Genomic DNA, 18,565 nt, shown 5'->3' with positions numbered 1-18,565 from the left:
GGGTATAGGGGACGGGGGCTGTGACACACCGGTCACATGATTCAAATACAAATAAAACATAGTACGTTATAATAATTTCACCACCACACGACCTTACTTTTTCATTACTTTATTTAGTAAGAAATCTATAAATACAAAACTATTTTTATTTAAAATATTTCTATTTAAAAAAACAAAAACAAAATGTAAACCAATAAAAAACTAGAAAACCAGTTGTGTGGAGGATGAAACACGTTACCTGCTATTCACTACAATACTACACTACTATCATGACAAGTTTCATTTTTGTTACCTTTGTTGCTTTCAAATACTAAATACTAAAACAGATTTTAAGATATTAAAAAAAAAACTTAATGGCTGTCACATGACAACCATTGATTGGACCTGATCAAAATCTCTGTAACAACTTAGATTTCCTTTAATATATAGTTTATAATAAAACAAACAACTCCACATAAATACTATTTTATTAACAACTTAAGTATATTTAAATTTTATTAAATTGAAGGGAAATTTCAAATTTTGAAATTTTAATCTTTAAAGGAATATTTCATCTTAGGAATAATGCATAAATTTATAACCATTAAAACTGTAAGAAATGAGTTGTATTTAAAGTTATATAAAGAAAATTGAGAGGGGTATATTTGCTTACATTTTTAAATAATTTTGATTTTAAAACTTTGAAGATTTGAAATTTATAAAAAAAGTTAACATGTTCTTAATACAAATTCTTAAATTTTATGAATTCTTAATATTTATTAAAGTTTTTAAATTTTATAAATTGATTCAAAGTCTTAAAAATCTTGATTTTGAAAGCTATAAAAGTTTAAAAGTTTATATTAAGTATAAATTATAAAATAAGTTAACAAGTTTATATTAAGTATAAATTTTAAAATAAGTTTACAAGTTTTTGTTATATAAAAAAGAACTCAATATAAATAATAAAGAAGATAAATAAAGTCAAATTAAATTTCGGAAGGGCCCGCACTTGTCAAAAACTAACAAAAGCTGCATACGGACACGCTCAAGAGACACTTTTAGATATCCTTGATACTTATTGTTTATGAGAAAGCACGTGATTTTTTATGTTTTAATAGAGATAAAAAGAAATACATAAAAATCACAAAAAGGGACATGAATTTATTGTTAAGTAAAAACTTTAAATTTCACATATTAAGAAATCTAAATATTAATTACATGTCGCCGGTAACTATATATTTACAAAAGTTTAAAATGTGTCTATTAGGTATATAATTACACAATTATTAATAGCATAGCGTAAAAAAGTTATAGGAAAAAAAATTAATTATAAGACACGTATTTGATAATCTGAACGAGTAATTTAAAAAAACAAACTAATAAGATGCATCTAATACATGACAATAATTTGGGTATTCATAAATATGGGACCTGAGACATACATCGCTTTGAAACTTGGTATGCCAAAATTTAAATTTATTCTCAGTTAACTAAATCTATATTTTTGCTTGTAGTTAGAAAAACAATTAAAATTATTTAGTTTTTTATACAGATAAATAAAAATTAAGCAACTCAATCTAAATATTATATAATGAACAAGTTAAGTATATTTAAATTTTATATAATTAAAAGAAATTTTCAAATTTTTAAAGGAACAGTTGCATATTGCATATAATGTATATATTTATAATCATTGCATATATCTAAAGAAAAATGTAAGGAATGAGTTGTATTTAAAGTAAAACAATTCTTGAAGGATGGTATACTTTTCTAAATTTCTTAATAGTTAGTTGATTTTAAGACTTTGAAGATTTGAAATTTATATAAAAGTTAATATGTTCTTGATACAAATTCTTAAATTTTATGAATTCTTAATATTTATTAAAATTCTTAAATTTTACAGATTTATTCAAAGTCTTAAAAAAAATCTTAATTTTGAAAGTCTACAAAAGTTTACAAGTTTGTAACAAGTTTATAAATTTTAAAAAGTTCACAAGTTTTCTTATATTAAAAAGAACACACTTGAAAAAAAAATAATACTTAAAATTCAATTAAATTTTGGAGGGGCCAACACCTATCACAAACTCACAAAAGACGCAGGCGGACATTCTCGAGTCGAGAGTCGGTTTTAGACGTCGTTGATACTTATTAATGTCGTTATGAGAAATCACATTTTTAGTGATTTTAGTAGAGGTAAAAAGAAATACATAAAAATCACAAAAAAGGACATGCATTTATTATTGTTGAGTAAAACTCTAAAATTCACATCTTATGAAATTTAAATATTAATTACATGTAGCCGTTAACCATACATTTAAAAAATTTTAAAAAGTATCCGTTAGGTATTTAACTGCGCAATCTTTAAAAGCATAATGTAATCCAATAACACGGATTTTAAATTTTAGCATAATATAACGAAATCTAAAATAATAATGTAATAATATACTTCTAAAATGAAAAATAGAAAAAGAAAATGAAAACCAAGCTTAATTAGCCGTTAGCTTAATTAACTTTTAAATCGGTTATAAATACATAGGCCAGCATTTGAAGACCTGCAACAACTCCAACTGGTTAACTCACTGCATTGTAACCGCATTCCATCATCCTCACTCACAATATCATCCACCAACGCACATTTGCAAGTAAGCAATCGATTTATGTAAATTTGATGCATTCGTATCTTGACGAATTATTATGAAATGTTGCTTAATCTTCACCGATTCAATTGATAACTTGTTATCTCTGGTGTAATTGTGTTAATGCGTTGAAATCTGTTATCAATAATCGTGTATATCGTCAAGTTTACTCCATGCAGACGATGAAGATTTTGAATTGCGATGAGTTTTGCGTTAATTCAGTCATTTCTTGCTTGATTAATTGTAGCGTTGAAAAGCATTTATGTGGAATTTATATCGTAAATCTTATCATTGATTCGATTTAATCAGTTTTATATCATTAATATTTTCATTGATTCGATATTTGGTTGTTCGGGTTAGTTAGAAACCGAAATCTGTTAAAATTAGGTACAAATCTGTTATTTCTTGCTTGATTAATAATGAGAATTTATTGCGTAAATCTGTTATTCGATTCAAACTGATAGTTCATCAGTATACTTTGCTGTTGGTCAGTTAGAAACTAAAAATCTGTGAAAATTAGGGTTTCTTGTGTTGTATTAATTTTTTTAAAATTTTAAATCTGCAACTGTTGTTTACGCGTGTATTTTAACAGTCTTGTTAGGATTCTGATTAATTTCTTGCTAAATTAACGTTTCAGGTTTTGAAAATGGAGCTTACGAAGAAGAACGTGTGTGGGCCAATTGTTCCCGGAAAGCGATCATATGAGGATTCCAACGATCGTGATCACAAGAACCTGAAAAGACCGAACCTGGTGGTGCAAACGGTTCAAAATGTTCACTCAGATGTGGATAACTTGAGGCCGAATAAATTTGGTCGATCCACTGATTTTACTGGCACAAGACCACCAAGTGGTAAAGTGAAATTTTGGGATCCCAGAAGTTTAAACAGTGGTGGTGCGCACAAACCGAAAGTCACCACCACTGTAACTGTGAGGAAGCCGTTGCAGCCTTTAAAAGGTGCAGACGCTGATGTTAATGTGAAGATCAACTCGCGCGTTAACATTAAGTATTGTTCATTGAATTCACAATCTTTTGAGCAAGACAAACTCAAAAGCAAGAAGCAACCAGAAGTCGGCAGAAAAAAACCTTCATCCAGCTCGAAGCCCGCTGGAAAGGTTATGTTTTGGGACCCTCTAACAGCGGGCCATGACCAACAGCCAAAGGTCACCACCACCGTTCATGTATCAAGGGGAAAGCCTTTGCAGAATGCTGAAAATGTTGTCTCAGATGGTGAGGCTAAAAGGCGAAAAGAAGGCAAGGCCCAAAAATCAGCAGTCACGACAACTACTGCCTCACAAAAGGAAAACAAGAACCGTGAGAAGATCAAAGAAGCAATGAATGTCTTTGATCAAGTCCACCCCCAACTTTTGGATGAAAACCGAATGAAGATAAACGGGGAAAAGATTGGTAACTGGAGGGTTCCTTTGGAAGCGGTCAAAATAACGAAACAAATGCTCAAATGGATGGAGCCTGTAAAGAGCTTAGGCCCCATATGTGGTGTAAAAATCGGGGATAAGTTCAAATACCGGGCACAGCTTAAGATGATCGGTCTTCACTGCCAACTTCAATCGGGTATTGATTATACCAAGATTGAAGGAAAAAACTTGGCAATAAGTATCGTTGACTCTCATCGGTACGCAAATGAGACCGGATCCGCTGATACGTTGATATACTGTGGTCATGGTGGTCATAGTGGTCTTAAATTCTTAGGGCCTAAATCGCCACCAGAAGATCAAGAACTTAAACGCGGGAATCTGGCGTTGAAGAACAGTATGGATGAGAGAACTGTAATACGAGTGATTAAGAAGCTTGAATTTGGTAAGGATGAGGTGTTTGTGTATGATGGTTTGTATGTTGCGATTCATTATACACGACATAGAAATGAAGATGGCAAGACTATGTTCAAGTATCATTTGAATAGAGTACCTGGGCAGCCTGCACTTCACCGAATGTTGAATGCTAGCTACTGATATCAGTTCTACCATCTCTGCTCCTTTCAAACGCTTGTATCTGGATTTTAGTTTAGCGACCCGTCTGTTGTTCAGTATTTGTAACTTTTTTTTCTTAAGAACTACAGTTAGCATGTTTAGTTCTCTTGTCATCATCATCATCGTACTCAGTATATCCCACCAATAGCCAAGCTATGGTAGGGTCTGAGGAGGGTAAGATGTAGACAGCCTTACCCCTACCCCATAGGGATAGAGAGGCTGCTTCCGATGAGACCCCCGGCTCGATCAGTATTATGTTTTTAGTTCATTTGTGAGTTATGGGCCATTTGTTATTGAAATATACAAGTCAATCATTTGTTTGACCTCATAAATATATAGTTATGAAGTTGCCTTATAGTCCATTTTTTAATAGCTAGTTATGGGCCATTTGTTATTGAAATATACAAGTCAATCATTTGTTTGACCTCATAAATATATATGGGGTTTTTAATAGCTAGTTATGGGCCATTTGTTATTGAAATATACAAGTCAATCATTTGTTCCGATCAGTATTATGTTTTTAGTTCTCTTGTAATAGCTAGTTATGGGCCATTTGTTATTGAAATATACAAGTCAATCATTTGTTTGACCTCATAAATATATAGTTATGAAGTTGCCTTATAGTCCATTTTTTAATCGATTAACGGTATATAAGTTGTGAGTTAACCTTGACTTCTAAAACAATAATGAAATTCTCTTTTATGCTTCAACCTACAAAACAATGATGCCAAAGCAGAACTTGAAGCAACCGACCTGTGTTAATACGCTTTTAGGGGGTACATACGTTGTAATTTATACATATACTTTGGATTGTTCGCAATTAATGAGAATAGCATGATCTAACATAGCACAGATCTGGCAACATTTTGTCATTGTATAATTATTCCCCGGAAACCTTGTCGTTACATGGTTAACCTATCCTACAACTCTCTCCATGATGTCCGGAAACATGCTATAGTCACTCCATGATGACGGTGAACATACCTTTTTCAGCAGTTGCATATGTACATATTTGTATGATGATTAGTTTAGTTAACCTATGAAACATGAACAGAAATTTAAATTATGTTTTTCGCATATAAGGTCTATTTGATTAACTGTTCAATAGAGGTTAAGATCAATCTTAAATCGTAAGAACGGTTTATTACTAAATTTCTTAGTGGTAATGGCTAGTATTTATATTTTGCTAAATTTAGCACCGTGTTTAATATTTCTCGGTGATAAGAGATTCCCAGCTTGTTTTTCGTTAAATTACGCCCAACAACATTCTTTGTCATTATTTGGTTGATCAACCCTATAATTCACTCCATTCGTTGGATAGCCGGTAGTTGAAGATTCCTAACTTGTTTTACTAAATTTAGACCGTTGTTTAACAATTTCTCGGTATTGGGAGATTCCCAACTTGTTTCTTGCTCAATGAAATTCAACAACATTCACCGTCTTTAAATGGTTGATCCAGCAATCAAGTGTGTTGACGTCTAATTGATTACATTTATTCAGTCGGAGACTAGAGGTCGTATATCATTCAAATCTGTTAAAGAGGATTTTGGCTGTTGGGCCAATATGTGCAGTATCATATAGAAAAGCTTAAGGTTCAAGTGATCTAAGCGAGTCGATCTGTGTTTGTCCATGCGATGAACTCGAGTATGATCTTCCCAATCCATGCTAAAAAGGTTAATAATGGTGCCTACACCATGTTTCCCTAGGCGTCTGGATACGCGTTTACATTTGAGATGCGTAATTCGTTTGGACCATATGTGATTAGTCAATAACTAATAACTAAAAGTTGATAAAACAACAGTGTACAGCTCTTGTAGAATGATTTTACTATTGTGAAGTAATCTAGGTTTAATAGTCAACAAAACCGCATTGGGTGCTTAGCCCCTGAACCGGCAAAAAGTTGTGTGAGCTCTAAAAAAGCCTGAACTAGAACACAGGCACACTCTTTGCGAACTGAGTATTTAACTACCTAGATATAAACATTGTCAAACATTACCATATTTTCTTTAATCGCGACTCAACATTATATCATTTTGAAAGATCATAACAGTGTTCACTTAACATCCAAGGTATTGTAATACAAAAAAATCTATGAATTGATATTTATACATACTATATAGTATACCTCACACAAATAGTATATATATCATCTTAACGCGTACATACATATTAGCCATAGCACCGAATAGGGTCATTGCAACCTTTCTCAATAGATTGTCTGGACCCGAATCGGCCTCCCTTTGCAAGATACTGCTGATGGTACTCTTCTGCCCTGTAGAACTTCTTAGCTGGCAAGATCTCTGTTACCACTTTCCGGTTCAGTTTCTTGCTGTGTTTCTCCTTCGACTCTATTGCTGCTTTCTCTTGCTCGGGTGTGTAGAAGTATATCCCAGATCTATATTGTGTTCCAATATCATTCCCCTACCATGATCAACAAAGAATGTAAATATTTACAATCAAGATTTTAAAATATCTACGAAAAAATTGTTCACTAGATTTAAAATGTAAATAGTGTTTGCGCACACTGTAAGATTAATATTTATATATTAATCTACGGCCCTCACGAAATGAAACTCGGGAACACAGTGTTAATGTAAAGTATCCTATTAAGGTATCATATCACGGAATTGATCAAAACACGCGCTTCTAGTCATATTCATACTGTGCAACGTGAAATAATTCAAAACAAGAAAGCTTCCTAAAGGGGACTGTCTTTTCATCTGCTTGTGTATATATTACCAAAATGACCCTTTCTCCACAAGCCAATTAGTACTAGGATACAAGTATCAGTGGCGAAGCTTGGACGAAGATGTCGAGGGGGCCAAGCGAAAATATACATTAAAAAAACCGTAAACGGATGGGGGCCGGGATCAAATTTTTGGTTGAAAACGGGTAGATTTACACTACGTATAAAAAATGTCGGACGAAAACGGGTAAATTTACACTACTGCGGAAAAGAACGGAGGGGGTTGGGGCCAGGGGACTATCCTTCGCCAGTGACAGGTATGTGATTATATACAAATATGAATGTAAATAAGCCGTATGTTAAGTGCATGGTTTAAAAAGGCGTTCCGAGGCGCGCCTCGAGGCTTACGCCTCGGCAGCCTCGGTAGAAAAACGCCTTAGAGGCTTAGCCTCATAAGGGTATATTGAAACCTAAGCCTCGACCTTTGTGAGGCGGTCCGAGGCAGTTAGGCTTAAGCCTCACTAGAAGTTGTAAAAATATGCCAAATTTTTTTATTTCTTGGACTTTTTTTTGTTGAATATGGTATTAATAGAGCTACAAGGCACTTCTCGACTTCTGACGGCTAATTCCGGCGCCGGAAACATGCCGGAAACCTACCAAAACTTAAGAAGAGTGGCTGCAGGAATAAGTAGAAGCTGCATGAGGAAGCGTTTTAGCCTTTTAGGTTTAATAAAGTATCGATATTTTAAGATTTAACCTTCTATCTAACACAAGTTTACATTTAGTCTCTAAAAGTTGTAAACTTTTACATAAAAAGTGTAAAATTAGTGTGTACCTTAACATTTAGCCCATTTATCTTCACTAGTTTATATTCGATCCATAAACTTATAAAATTTTACATAAAACTTATAAAACTAACGTTATTAATTTAGATTATATATACATTTTTAATTTTTTAGTATTAAAAGTGTGATTTTTATAGATCATATATATTTTTTATTTTTTTAATTATGTTTCGAGGTTTACGCCTTGGTCCGCCTCGAGGCTCGTTTCCGCCTTTTTAAACCTTGAACTTAAGTGAACAGTTCACTGGGGGGGTTCATTTATTTATGTTAATTTATAAACGAACAATCATGAACAAAAAAATTAGTTCATTTATATAAATGAATAAACATGAACAAGAAATTTTGTTCATTTAATTAAAGAAATGAACATGAGCGTGCCTCGTTCGTTCATTATTCATTTTATATATATGATATATATTATTTAGCAATATTCATGTTCATTTACATTAATTTAGGACATTAACAAACAAACACAAAAGTGTTCACTTTCTTAACAAGCAAAAATGTGTCCTTTTGTATGCTAGAGTGCTCGGTTAAAGTTCAACGAAAGTTAAACAAATGTATACAAATAATCCTGTTCATATAAGTTCAGTTTGTTTACAGTCTATACACAAATTTCAGAAAATCTAAGGATTGCTTTACATACATATATGTGTACAAGTTTATCTACATTTCTTACTGAAAATCATACGATTAGGGCACAATTCCATATCAATTTAGCTTAAATTTGCTAATTTTGGCCATAATTGTTAAATAATAATAATAATAATACAATCTCCCAATAAATTTAGCTCAATTTCATTCTAGTTTAACTGTAATTTCAAAAATTAACAGTCTTCATGGACAGAATATGCTTGTGAGCATCACAGAAAGTAAAAACCCCTAAAATGAATCTACAATTTAATCTCAATTTCAATAATTAAAGTACTGACCTGACGATTAAGTGTGGTGGGGTCATGCCTCTCCCAGAAACAATCAAGCAAGCTCTCAAAACTACACTCTTTGGGGTCATACTGGACCCGAACAACCTCCGAATGGTTAGTGGTACCCGAACAAACGTCACTGTATTTGGGGTTATGAGTAAGCCCCTGGGTATAACCGACTTCGGTTTTGGTAACACCCGGAACCCTCTGGAAGGCTAACTCCACGCCCCAGAAACAACCGGCTCCGAATTGGGCGAATTGTTGACCGGGTGATGGGAGGTCGTCGTCCGGACCTTGAGCCCTGGGGTCAGGGGTGGGGTTTGAGCTGAACCCTAGCCAGCTTAACCAGCTCATTAGTTTTCTGTGGTGGTGATTGTGGCTGTGCTGAGGTTGGCGTTTTTTATGTAGGAATAGAAGTTTCTCAAATGTACACTTTTTCATTTTTAGACAAATTTTAAAAGATAAGAAACTTTTTTTTTCTTTTGGATCGGTGTAGGCCTTTCATAATATGTCGGACGCGATATAATAAGACACGGTCACACGGCATAATAAAACACGATGACTTGTTATACCAAACACGATCACGAACCTGTTTAATAACATTAACATCTGTTAAGTGACATGTTTAAACATACAATGAATAATACATGTGCAATGAAAACAAAATTTCCAAAAGAGTAAAACGCCATTTTCATCCTTGTGGTTTGGCAAATAATGCGAATTTAGTCCAAAAAGTTTATTTTTTGCATATGGACCCTCCACGTTTCCCAGTTCTTGCCAATTACATCCAAATTACTAACCCCGTTAAATTTAGTCGTTAAGTCAGGGGTAGACATGTATTTTCACTCTTTCTTTATTATAATACTTATTTTAGTGAACTGCGGTTTTCGTCCCTCTAGTTTGTCCAAATCTGCAGTTTTAGTCTAGTAGTTTCAAATTTGCAATTTTCTTCCATATGGTTTCATTTCACTTGCAGTTAAACCCGAATTCCCTGATATCGTTAAGTTTGGTCGTTAAACCCATCAGTGTGCCCTTCACGTGAGGGGAAGTTTTGTTCCTTGTTTTTTTCCTTTTTCCCCTGATACACCCCAGCTCCTCACGTGAGGGGCTTGCGAATTAGGAATTAAGTTTATTTAGAGAGAGAAACGACAAAACTGGTCGTCACGTGAGGGGCACGCAAATGGATTAACGACCAAAATTAACGAGGTTAATAAATTTGGGTTTGATTGCAAGTGAAATGAAACTACAAGTGCGAAATTTGCAAACTTGAAACTACTGGACTAAAACTGCAGATTTGGACAAACCATAAGGACGAAAACCGCAGTTCACTAAAATAAGTATTATAATAAAGAAATAATGAAAAGACATGTCTACCCCTGACTTAACGATTATATTTAAGGGAGTTAGTGATTTGGATGTAATTGGCAAGAACTGGGAAACGTGGAGGGTCCATATGCAAAAAATTAACTTTTTGGACTAAATTCGCATTATTTGCCAAACCACAAGGACGAAAATAGCACTTTACTCTTTTCAAAATAAGCATCAAAGTCTTAGTTAAGACAAAATTCATAACATATTTGAAACAAAAAACCACAATTCTTAACATATATGAAACAAAAAAACCACAAATCCATAAAATACTTGAAACAAAAACCAATAGCTGCAAATCATAACATCTATTAGAAATATAATAGCGAGTTCTAATTGGCATTAGTGAAATGTCGCATATAAGTATAACTTTATGTTTAGGACTTTAGGAGTGTATATTTATATTTTATTTTTAAATTAAAAATCTACACATGTTACTAGCAGGTTAACATGTATTTAACATGTTAGGACACGAATTTTAACATGTCTTAAACAGGTCGAATAAGACATGAAATCAACTAAGCTCAAACCAAAACCCGTTAAAACCCGTGTCGTGTCTTGTTAACATGTTCGTGTCATAAATTAACAGTCCTAGATCAATGGCCACTAGAGATGTTAAAATCCCTTAATCATCTTCATTTCACCCTTGAAAGAAAACTACATATAGACGTAGATATAGATGATCAAATATCCTAGCCAAACCGGGATCCTCTATTTTTCGATATATCTTGAACATTTTTATTTCAGTTTTAAAAGGAAACCTACTATTAGTGATAAAAATCCTCTCAATAAACCTAAATACCCTATTTTTTTATTAGATGTGAAACTTGAACTCATAAGCTATTGAATTTCTGTTTAAATTAAAGTTTTTGGGTGTTATACATAGACCACTAGAAATCGTTGACTAATTTTACAATAGCTTGCATGTAAAGTTATATAGTTAAAAAATGATGTTAACTTTTTCTTTCATAGACACAAAAAGTTAAGTTCTGTTTTCTTCCTTTTAGTTTGACTATTTTAATTAGCTTTTCAGAATATGTTACCTCCAACTTTTGAAAGTTACTTTTTTCTTGAAAAAACAAAATTCCATTCAAACAACTAGTAACCCGTTAGAATTAACAAATAAAAGGATATTACATATAGAAGTTACACCGATCTTTACAAAGTAAGTTTCTGTAAATTATTTAAAAAGAGAAGTATTTTTTATCAAAAAGATAACCCAGTGATGTTATGTCTTCAATTGTTTTATCAAGGCATAAATAATGGTTTGCTGAAGTATTTAACTTTGTTTTTAGTTTTCCATATACACCAACAAGCCGTGAGAATGATTCAACGAAAAACCTTCCATAGGTCCGAAGTGCTAAGGACATGAATGGTAAGTCACAAACCGAAAAGGCAGTCCCTCCCTCTTCCCTTATCTCCATCTAGCATCTCCACTGTTAGGACATTGATTCTCACATACATACAACTAATTGCAGAAAAGTAGAACACACGAATTCACATGGTTCTCTCTTCCTCCCTAACTCTCTTTGCGATTTTCACAATATCCAATGCAATCTATGTACAATGAATTGTCACTCACGAGGGCAACCTAACTTTGATCCTTTATATACATAAAACCTAAACCTACCCCGTTTTCGCTTATATAGCCCGGAGTAATTCCCCACTATATCCTTATGTATAAAAAAAAAAAGGAAAATTGTATAGAAATGAAAGCAATCAAAATAGGGCTACCAATTGTGAAATGAGTCGTGTAAACAAACAAAATAACAAAAAAATCAAAATACGGTCTGATTTTAAACAAGGAGAAATACTAGAAGTCGAAAGTGATTTATTGAGGTTCTGACAACAATTTTATTGTTGTTCTTTAATCGTTGAATTGGATTAGGTGCAGTGATTGATTACCTTGTAATTTAAGCTTTCGTGTTGTTGATTCCGTCATATGGATAATAGATTGCATATAATACTCTTAATACACACACAATTTTACCTATATTGTTTAGGTATAACTACGGTTTGAACATAAATTGCGTTGTCAGTTGTCAGAGTGTATAAGTTTGTAGCTACACATTTGACCTAGATTTAAGCATTAGAATATAGCAGTAAGTTATTGTTTGGGAGAATAATTAATAGTATTGGAGCTCATGTAGGTCAAACTTTGGTCAGACTCACCTTCAAATTCCTCTAAGCAACAAAAAGCTATACCTCTTATGAAGATTTTTAATACTATTTACTTTGTATTTTAATCTGAATTTAGTTAGTTTGGTCTTTTCAAGTGAAAAAGTTTAAAACCGTACAGGCATTGATGAATATCCACGAAAAATTTCCATTTTGGTTGTCATTTTCTTTATAGTTGGTTCCATTTGAACCCGTCGGTTAGTGGTCGGGTTGGTTGAACCTGCAAACCGGACCAAGTGGTTGGACTGAATTTCAAATTTCTTTTAAAACTTTTTTCCTTTCAAAACCTCGTTTAATATTTCAGGCACCGTGTTCTGTTTATTCCAATATTCATATTTGGTTAATATTGCAAATCAACACCAAAAATTAAGTAGTTATGTATCTCGTTTTAAGTTATGCCTATGCACACTTTATTTTTATATTATTTGTGACATCATCTGGTTTGAAATCACTAGTGGACCGGTAAGGTTACCGGTTCAATGATTATCTAAGCCTTGGGTATAATTTTCTGCCTTTCTTTGCCAGGAACTTTAAGTTAGTGATCTGCAAGAAAGTAGAAGCGATATCCCAACAATATTATTATTTAATAATTTTAAAATATTATGGCCGTGTAATGCTACATTTTGCAAGCAAACAAAGCTAGATGATGGCTACAAACGCAGTAATTGGACTAAGGGCTGGTGAAAGACTTTTAGCTTCATCTTCTTACTACTCTGATGTCAATGAAAAGCTTCCAACCAGTAGTGAACTCGGGTTCATATATGTCCCAACTAAGAACATGATCACTGCAAAAAAGTCAACCAACTACGGTCATGGTTTCAAACCCAAACAACATAATCAAGACACACGTTACATCAGCGCTGTAAAAGAACATGTTAATACTGCTTCCGATTGGGTACACGGGTTTGAACATTTAGTACATGAAGAGTCTGATCAAGAGTTTTCAGTTCAAGCCTTGCTTTCATTGCAAAAGTCTTTGTTAGAGCAACAGTGGAATCTTTCAACCGAAACGGGGTTGACTAAAGTTGACCCGATAGAAAAAAGCAGCAAAAAGGTTTATGTTAATGGTTCTGGGAAGTCAGCACGCAGGCGTAGAATAGATGCTCAGAAAAAAACACTAAATAGAAGAGTTTCTTCCAATGAAGTCGATGCAAAGAAAAAGTTAAAATTTGTGATTAGTCCAGAGTTGCTTCAAAACCGTGCAAGTGGTTATGTTAAGGGTATAGCAAGTGACACATTGCTCACTCATGCGGAGGTGGTGGTTTTGTCAAAAAAGATTAAAATTGGTCAACGATTAGAAGAGAGGAAATCAATGTAACATAATTTAACACAATTTCTTCATAACATGAAGTTTATCCTATATGGTTTTGATCAATAATTTGTAGAAATTTTTCAGATTGAAGGAAAGATTGGGACATGAGCCATCCGAGGTGCAGCTTGCAGCATCACTGAAGATTTCACGAGCTGAATTGCAAATGAAACAGATTGAGTGCAAATTGGCAAGAGAGAAGCTGGCAATGAGCAATGTCCGTCTAGTAATGTCGGTTGCACAAAAGTATGCCCACATGGGTGCTGAAATTGGTGACCTCATTCAGGTGTCTGTTATCTTCATTAAACGTTTGATTAGTGAATAGATATACTTTTTAAGCTAGTAAAATAGTGATATTACGTGTCTGTTGAGCTACAATTCGTGTTTTTTGTAGGGTGGTCTAATTGGACTACTGCGCGGGATAGAGAAATATGATTCATCGAGAGGGTTCAAGATTTCTACATATGTTTATTGGTGGATAAGACAGGTAAAAATAATAAATTCATTTTTAATATAGTTACTTCATTCATGAAGTTACAATAGAATAATAAAAAATCCTTATTTAACTTCAGGGTGTTTCAAAAGCAATGATTGAAAATTCTGGAACCCTAAGGTTACCTATCCACATGCATGAAAGATTGAGTGCAATACGACATGCAAAAGCTAAACTCGAGAAAAAAGGAATAACTCCCTCAATTGAAGTAAGTTAACCGTGGCGGTTATTTAAACTAAATTGCATAATTGTTACATTTACCTTGGTTTTTGAACTTGAGCTAATGAGTTATTGCTTTCTGCTGATGTAGAAAATTGCAGAAAGCCTGAACATGTCAACAAAAAAAGTATTGAATGCCACTGAGGTACTTGAAGTATTTATAAATGTGTTTTCTCGCATCGAATTTGTTTGTTTACTATCATATTAATTTCTAGACCCTTTCTTGTAGGCAAAATGCAAAGTGTTCTCACTTGATAGGCCAGCATTCCCTTCTTTAAATGGTCTTCCAGGTGATACCTTTCACAGTGTAAGTCTAGATTCATACAAATAAACTCACATGACGCATCTGTAATTCTGTATAGACTCGATTATTGACGTTTTGTGGTGGTAACTTAGACGGCGGGTCGGATAACAGGTCAAATATTTTTTAGTGTCAAATGTGATTACAAAACTATATCATTTAGAAGATAAAACAGTTTTAGTAAAATTAAGAATTTAAAAACGTAACACCATTTAGGCGACTTTCAACCCATTTGACGTGCTTTCTTATTAGCTTTCCTATTTCTTTAGTTTAGCTCGTTGACAAGCTCATTTGTAAGTCAACGGTTTGAATTGTCACCTTGGGTATCATTAGACCGAACAGCTACCTGGCAGTTATAACTACTTAATGTTAAGCCTTCTGTTATTGTTGCAGTACATGGCAGATGATCACCCCGAGAACAATCCTTGGCATGGAGTAGATCATGACGCGCTCAAGGTATTTCACATGTTTTGCAACATTTATCCTATTGATTTCTTTTTTGTTCTTTATCTATGATGTGTGTACTTTTGTTGGATGAATTTAAAACCCTCAATCTCAACTTTATTTGAGAATGTGTGAGAAAGCATGCCCTGCACGGGCTGCACATCTTTAACTTTATCAACATGTACCCATAATTTTTGCAGGATGAAGTGAACAAGTTGATGACCACAACTTTAAGGGAACGAGAAAGAGAGATCATCCGTTTGTACTATGGTCTCGACAATGAATTCCTTACGTGGGAAGATATTAGTCGAAGGTACCAACTCTATTTTTTTATTATAATTCAGATTGATTTATAACTGTGATTTAGGACATTTAGATAAACTATTTCCTTTAAGACTTCAAGTGGCTACATATACAAAAATTTTACAATAATAATCTACAAGTCAAAAATGGGTACAGGATGAACGGGTCACATCTTATTACAATGTTCAGCGTTAGGTTGAGTTGACCTTTCTGTTAATTATGTTTGCAAATACAAATTTCTTACAATAATTATCTAAATATTTTGTTCGACTCAATTGCGTTTTTATCAAACTTATAGTTTGACCCGTTTGACTTGTAAAATCAACATTAGTCAACCTATCTACAAAGTATTCGAGAGAAAATTGTCACCTCTACTTTTATATAGGATCTAGCTTTTCAAACCATCATATTTCTTTTTACGTTTAACGATAAAACTAGTGGTGGTAAGCCATGACCCAACTCGATCGGCACATGAATAATCAAGTTTTTGGTTGTTATATCTAACCAGTTTAATAAACATGTTGTATTTATGTAAAATCTGTTTCATTAATAGGTCGACCCTTCAGCCTGTATAATTAAACGTGTCAATTCAACAACTCCTTACACTTTTAACCCATTTATTACAACTCGACAGCCCACTTATAAGTTGTAACTCATTTACAACTTACCACACGCTGTAGTCAACCTGTTCAACTAGTGTAGATAAATATGACCGAAGTTATATACTCTATAACATAGGACTTATCCACACAAGTAACGGAGAACACACAAAAGCTTTGGAATATTATTTTCGAGCGCTCGAACGAAACCCATTCTTACCACAAGCTTTTAATAATATGGCCGTGATCTGTCATTACGTGCGACTATCTCCACTATAGAAAGAAAAAAGTAAAGAAAGATCAAATTTACTAGTAAATACTAGAAAGAAGGGCTTTCTACATAAGCATCGTCTAAAACAACGATTTTTATTAGCTGTAGAAAAGAAAGAAACTTCATAGAAGTTGAAATATGAAGAAATAGATATGCCTAGCTATTTTAGTCTATGGGTAAAGTATCTAATTGATAGAGTAAGCGCCGTAAAGATTAATTAGCGAGGTTTTGGCCGATACAATAAGAACTGCTTACTTTATGTCATGATGTGAGACAAACGTTAGTAATCAACTTATGTAATAGAGTTGATCCACTAAGGTATTTAGCAGCGGTGTAGGATCAGATCCCAAAGATAGTAAGTCTTTCCTTTCGAAAGTCTTTTTCAAAAATTCTATATAATCTAAATTTCTATATGATATGAAACTGAGATAGTTACCTTTCAGAAAATTCTAATGATAGGCGAAATGTCTATGTTTTATTATTCTGAAGGTGGGAGAAAAGATAAAACTAAAATAAACCGGATTTTTAATCCAAACTTAAGATTTAAGTTTGAAACTCATTTTATTAACTTCTTTTAGTTAACCCGAAAAAATGGGATAGATCTACGATAAATCTTATTCAGTTAGATACGGTAGATTCAAATGGGATAATGGGATACAAAAAGAGTTGACTGGCGAGCCGTATGAGGTAGGAAACTCTCAAGTACGTTTCTAAGGGAAGGAATTACCCCACCTATTCCGACCGGGAAGAACAGGCCATTCGCCAGGGGGATTCTGAAATTGCGGAGGCTTGGTTCGACCAAGCCGCTGAGTATTGGAAACAGGCTATAGCACTTACTCCTGGTAATTATATTGAAGCTCATAATTGGTTGAAGATGACTAGACGTTTCGAATAGAAGATCAGACCTTTTCTTTATTTTAGTTATGATTTAGATTGTTTTAGATCTTTTTTTATTTGTTATAATGAATTTTTTGTTGGCCCCATCAGTCAAATAAAATAGATCGTTCCTTTGGGAAGAATCAATAAAAGAATTTCTTTATATCCCTTCTAAGCGTTCTATTTCGTATGGTATTTTGTAGGACTAAAGGATACATGGATAGCTTACAAAATATATTTTTTCTTGTCGTTCTTTTTTTCTATAAAAAAAGACTATTAAAACTAATCAAAAAGGCTTCGAATCACTGTGAATATATCAAAATTTCTTAGTAATAAGTAATAGCTAATGTCTGCTCGCGTGATTTGGAATAGAGTACTATTACTCTATCTAAATCTAAAAAACATGAAGCAGCTCTAGCTAAGAACTTTTAATTGATATCTGAAATAGACTAGGTTGCAAAAAAAAGAGTTTTTGTATCAATCTAAAGAAAGGTTTTTATAAGATCCAAAAGGTCCGTTGAGCGCCTCCTGGCTATGTCATAATAGATCCGAACACTTGCCCCGGATCGACTTCCAGATCATAATTGCTCTAGTGAATAACTAAAGAAAATAGATAGGTGGGAGATATAAAACTAGAAGAGAAAGAAACTAATTATAAAAATATCAATTATATAATAGAAATATCTCTCCGAGATTCACTAATTATTTGACTGTTGGCGGGTCTCTTTGTATGTGTTGTCCGGAAAGAGGAGGACTCAATGATTATTCGTTCGCCGGAACCAGAAGTAAAAATTTTGGTAGATAGGGATCACATAAAAACTTCATTCGAGGAATGGGCTAGACCGGGTCATTTCTCAAGAACAATAGCTAAAGGCCCTGAAACTACCACTTGGATCTGGAACCTACATGCTGATGCTCACGATTTCGATAGCCATACCAGTGATTTGGAGGAGATCTCTCGAAAAGTCTTTAGTGCGCATTTCGGTCAACTCTCCATCATCTTCCTTTGGCTGAGCGGCATGTATTTCCACGGTGCTCGTTTTTCCAATTATGAAGCATGGCTAAGCGATCCGACTCACATTGAGCCTAGTGTCCAGGTGGTTTGGCCGATAGTGGGACAAGAAATCTTGAATGGTGATGTGGGCAGG

The 18,565-nt window shown here is 33.7% G+C and overlaps 4 protein-coding genes across 4 annotated transcripts in view; 2 read left to right on the top strand and 2 right to left on the bottom strand.

Annotated features, from left to right (window-relative positions):
* Positions 1-18,565, bottom strand: part of LOC143632288 (glutamate dehydrogenase 2-like) — a 209,617-nt gene that overhangs the window by 119,712 nt on the left and 71,340 nt on the right. The gene's annotated exons all lie outside the window — the stretch shown is intronic.
* Positions 3,262-4,584, top strand: LOC143632040 (histone-lysine N-methyltransferase, H3 lysine-9 specific SUVH6-like). Its single transcript, XM_077100639.1, has one exon. It carries the CDS (start codon positions 3,262-3,264, stop codon positions 4,582-4,584), a length of 1,323 nt encoding a protein of 440 aa, XP_076956754.1.
* On the bottom strand, positions 6,743-9,478 carry LOC143633378 (peptide methionine sulfoxide reductase-like). The gene is made up of 2 exons (XM_077101698.1): positions 9,066-9,478; positions 6,743-7,023 (listed from the first exon to the last, which is right to left on the bottom strand). Exons 1-2 carry the CDS (start codon positions 9,408-9,410, stop codon positions 6,772-6,774), a joined length of 597 nt encoding a protein of 198 aa, XP_076957813.1. The 5' UTR covers positions 9,411-9,478; the 3' UTR covers positions 6,743-6,771.
* Positions 12,952-18,565, top strand: part of LOC143633353 (RNA polymerase sigma factor sigA-like) — a 14,471-nt gene continuing 8,857 nt past the window's right edge. The window contains exons 1-8 of the mRNA XM_077101674.1: positions 12,952-13,916; positions 13,999-14,197; positions 14,306-14,398; positions 14,484-14,612; positions 14,715-14,768; positions 14,853-14,930; positions 15,318-15,380; positions 15,569-15,681. Of these exons, the coding sequence (XP_076957789.1) occupies positions 13,246-13,916; positions 13,999-14,197; positions 14,306-14,398; positions 14,484-14,612; positions 14,715-14,768; positions 14,853-14,930; positions 15,318-15,380; positions 15,569-15,681 (1,400 nt within the window). The 5' untranslated portion in view covers positions 12,952-13,245. The remainder of the gene's footprint in view (positions 13,917-13,998; positions 14,198-14,305; positions 14,399-14,483; positions 14,613-14,714; positions 14,769-14,852; positions 14,931-15,317; positions 15,381-15,568; positions 15,682-18,565) is intronic.

Source organism: Bidens hawaiensis, unplaced genomic scaffold (genome assembly GCF_021521415.1).
Source record: "Bidens hawaiensis isolate Kalapana, Puna unplaced genomic scaffold, B.hawaiensis_p1.1 tig00000512_1, whole genome shotgun sequence".
Taxonomy (NCBI): domain Eukaryota; kingdom Viridiplantae; phylum Streptophyta; class Magnoliopsida; order Asterales; family Asteraceae; genus Bidens; species Bidens hawaiensis.
Note: the sequence above shows the minus strand (reverse complement) of the source record. Positions and strands in the feature narration are given on the sequence as shown.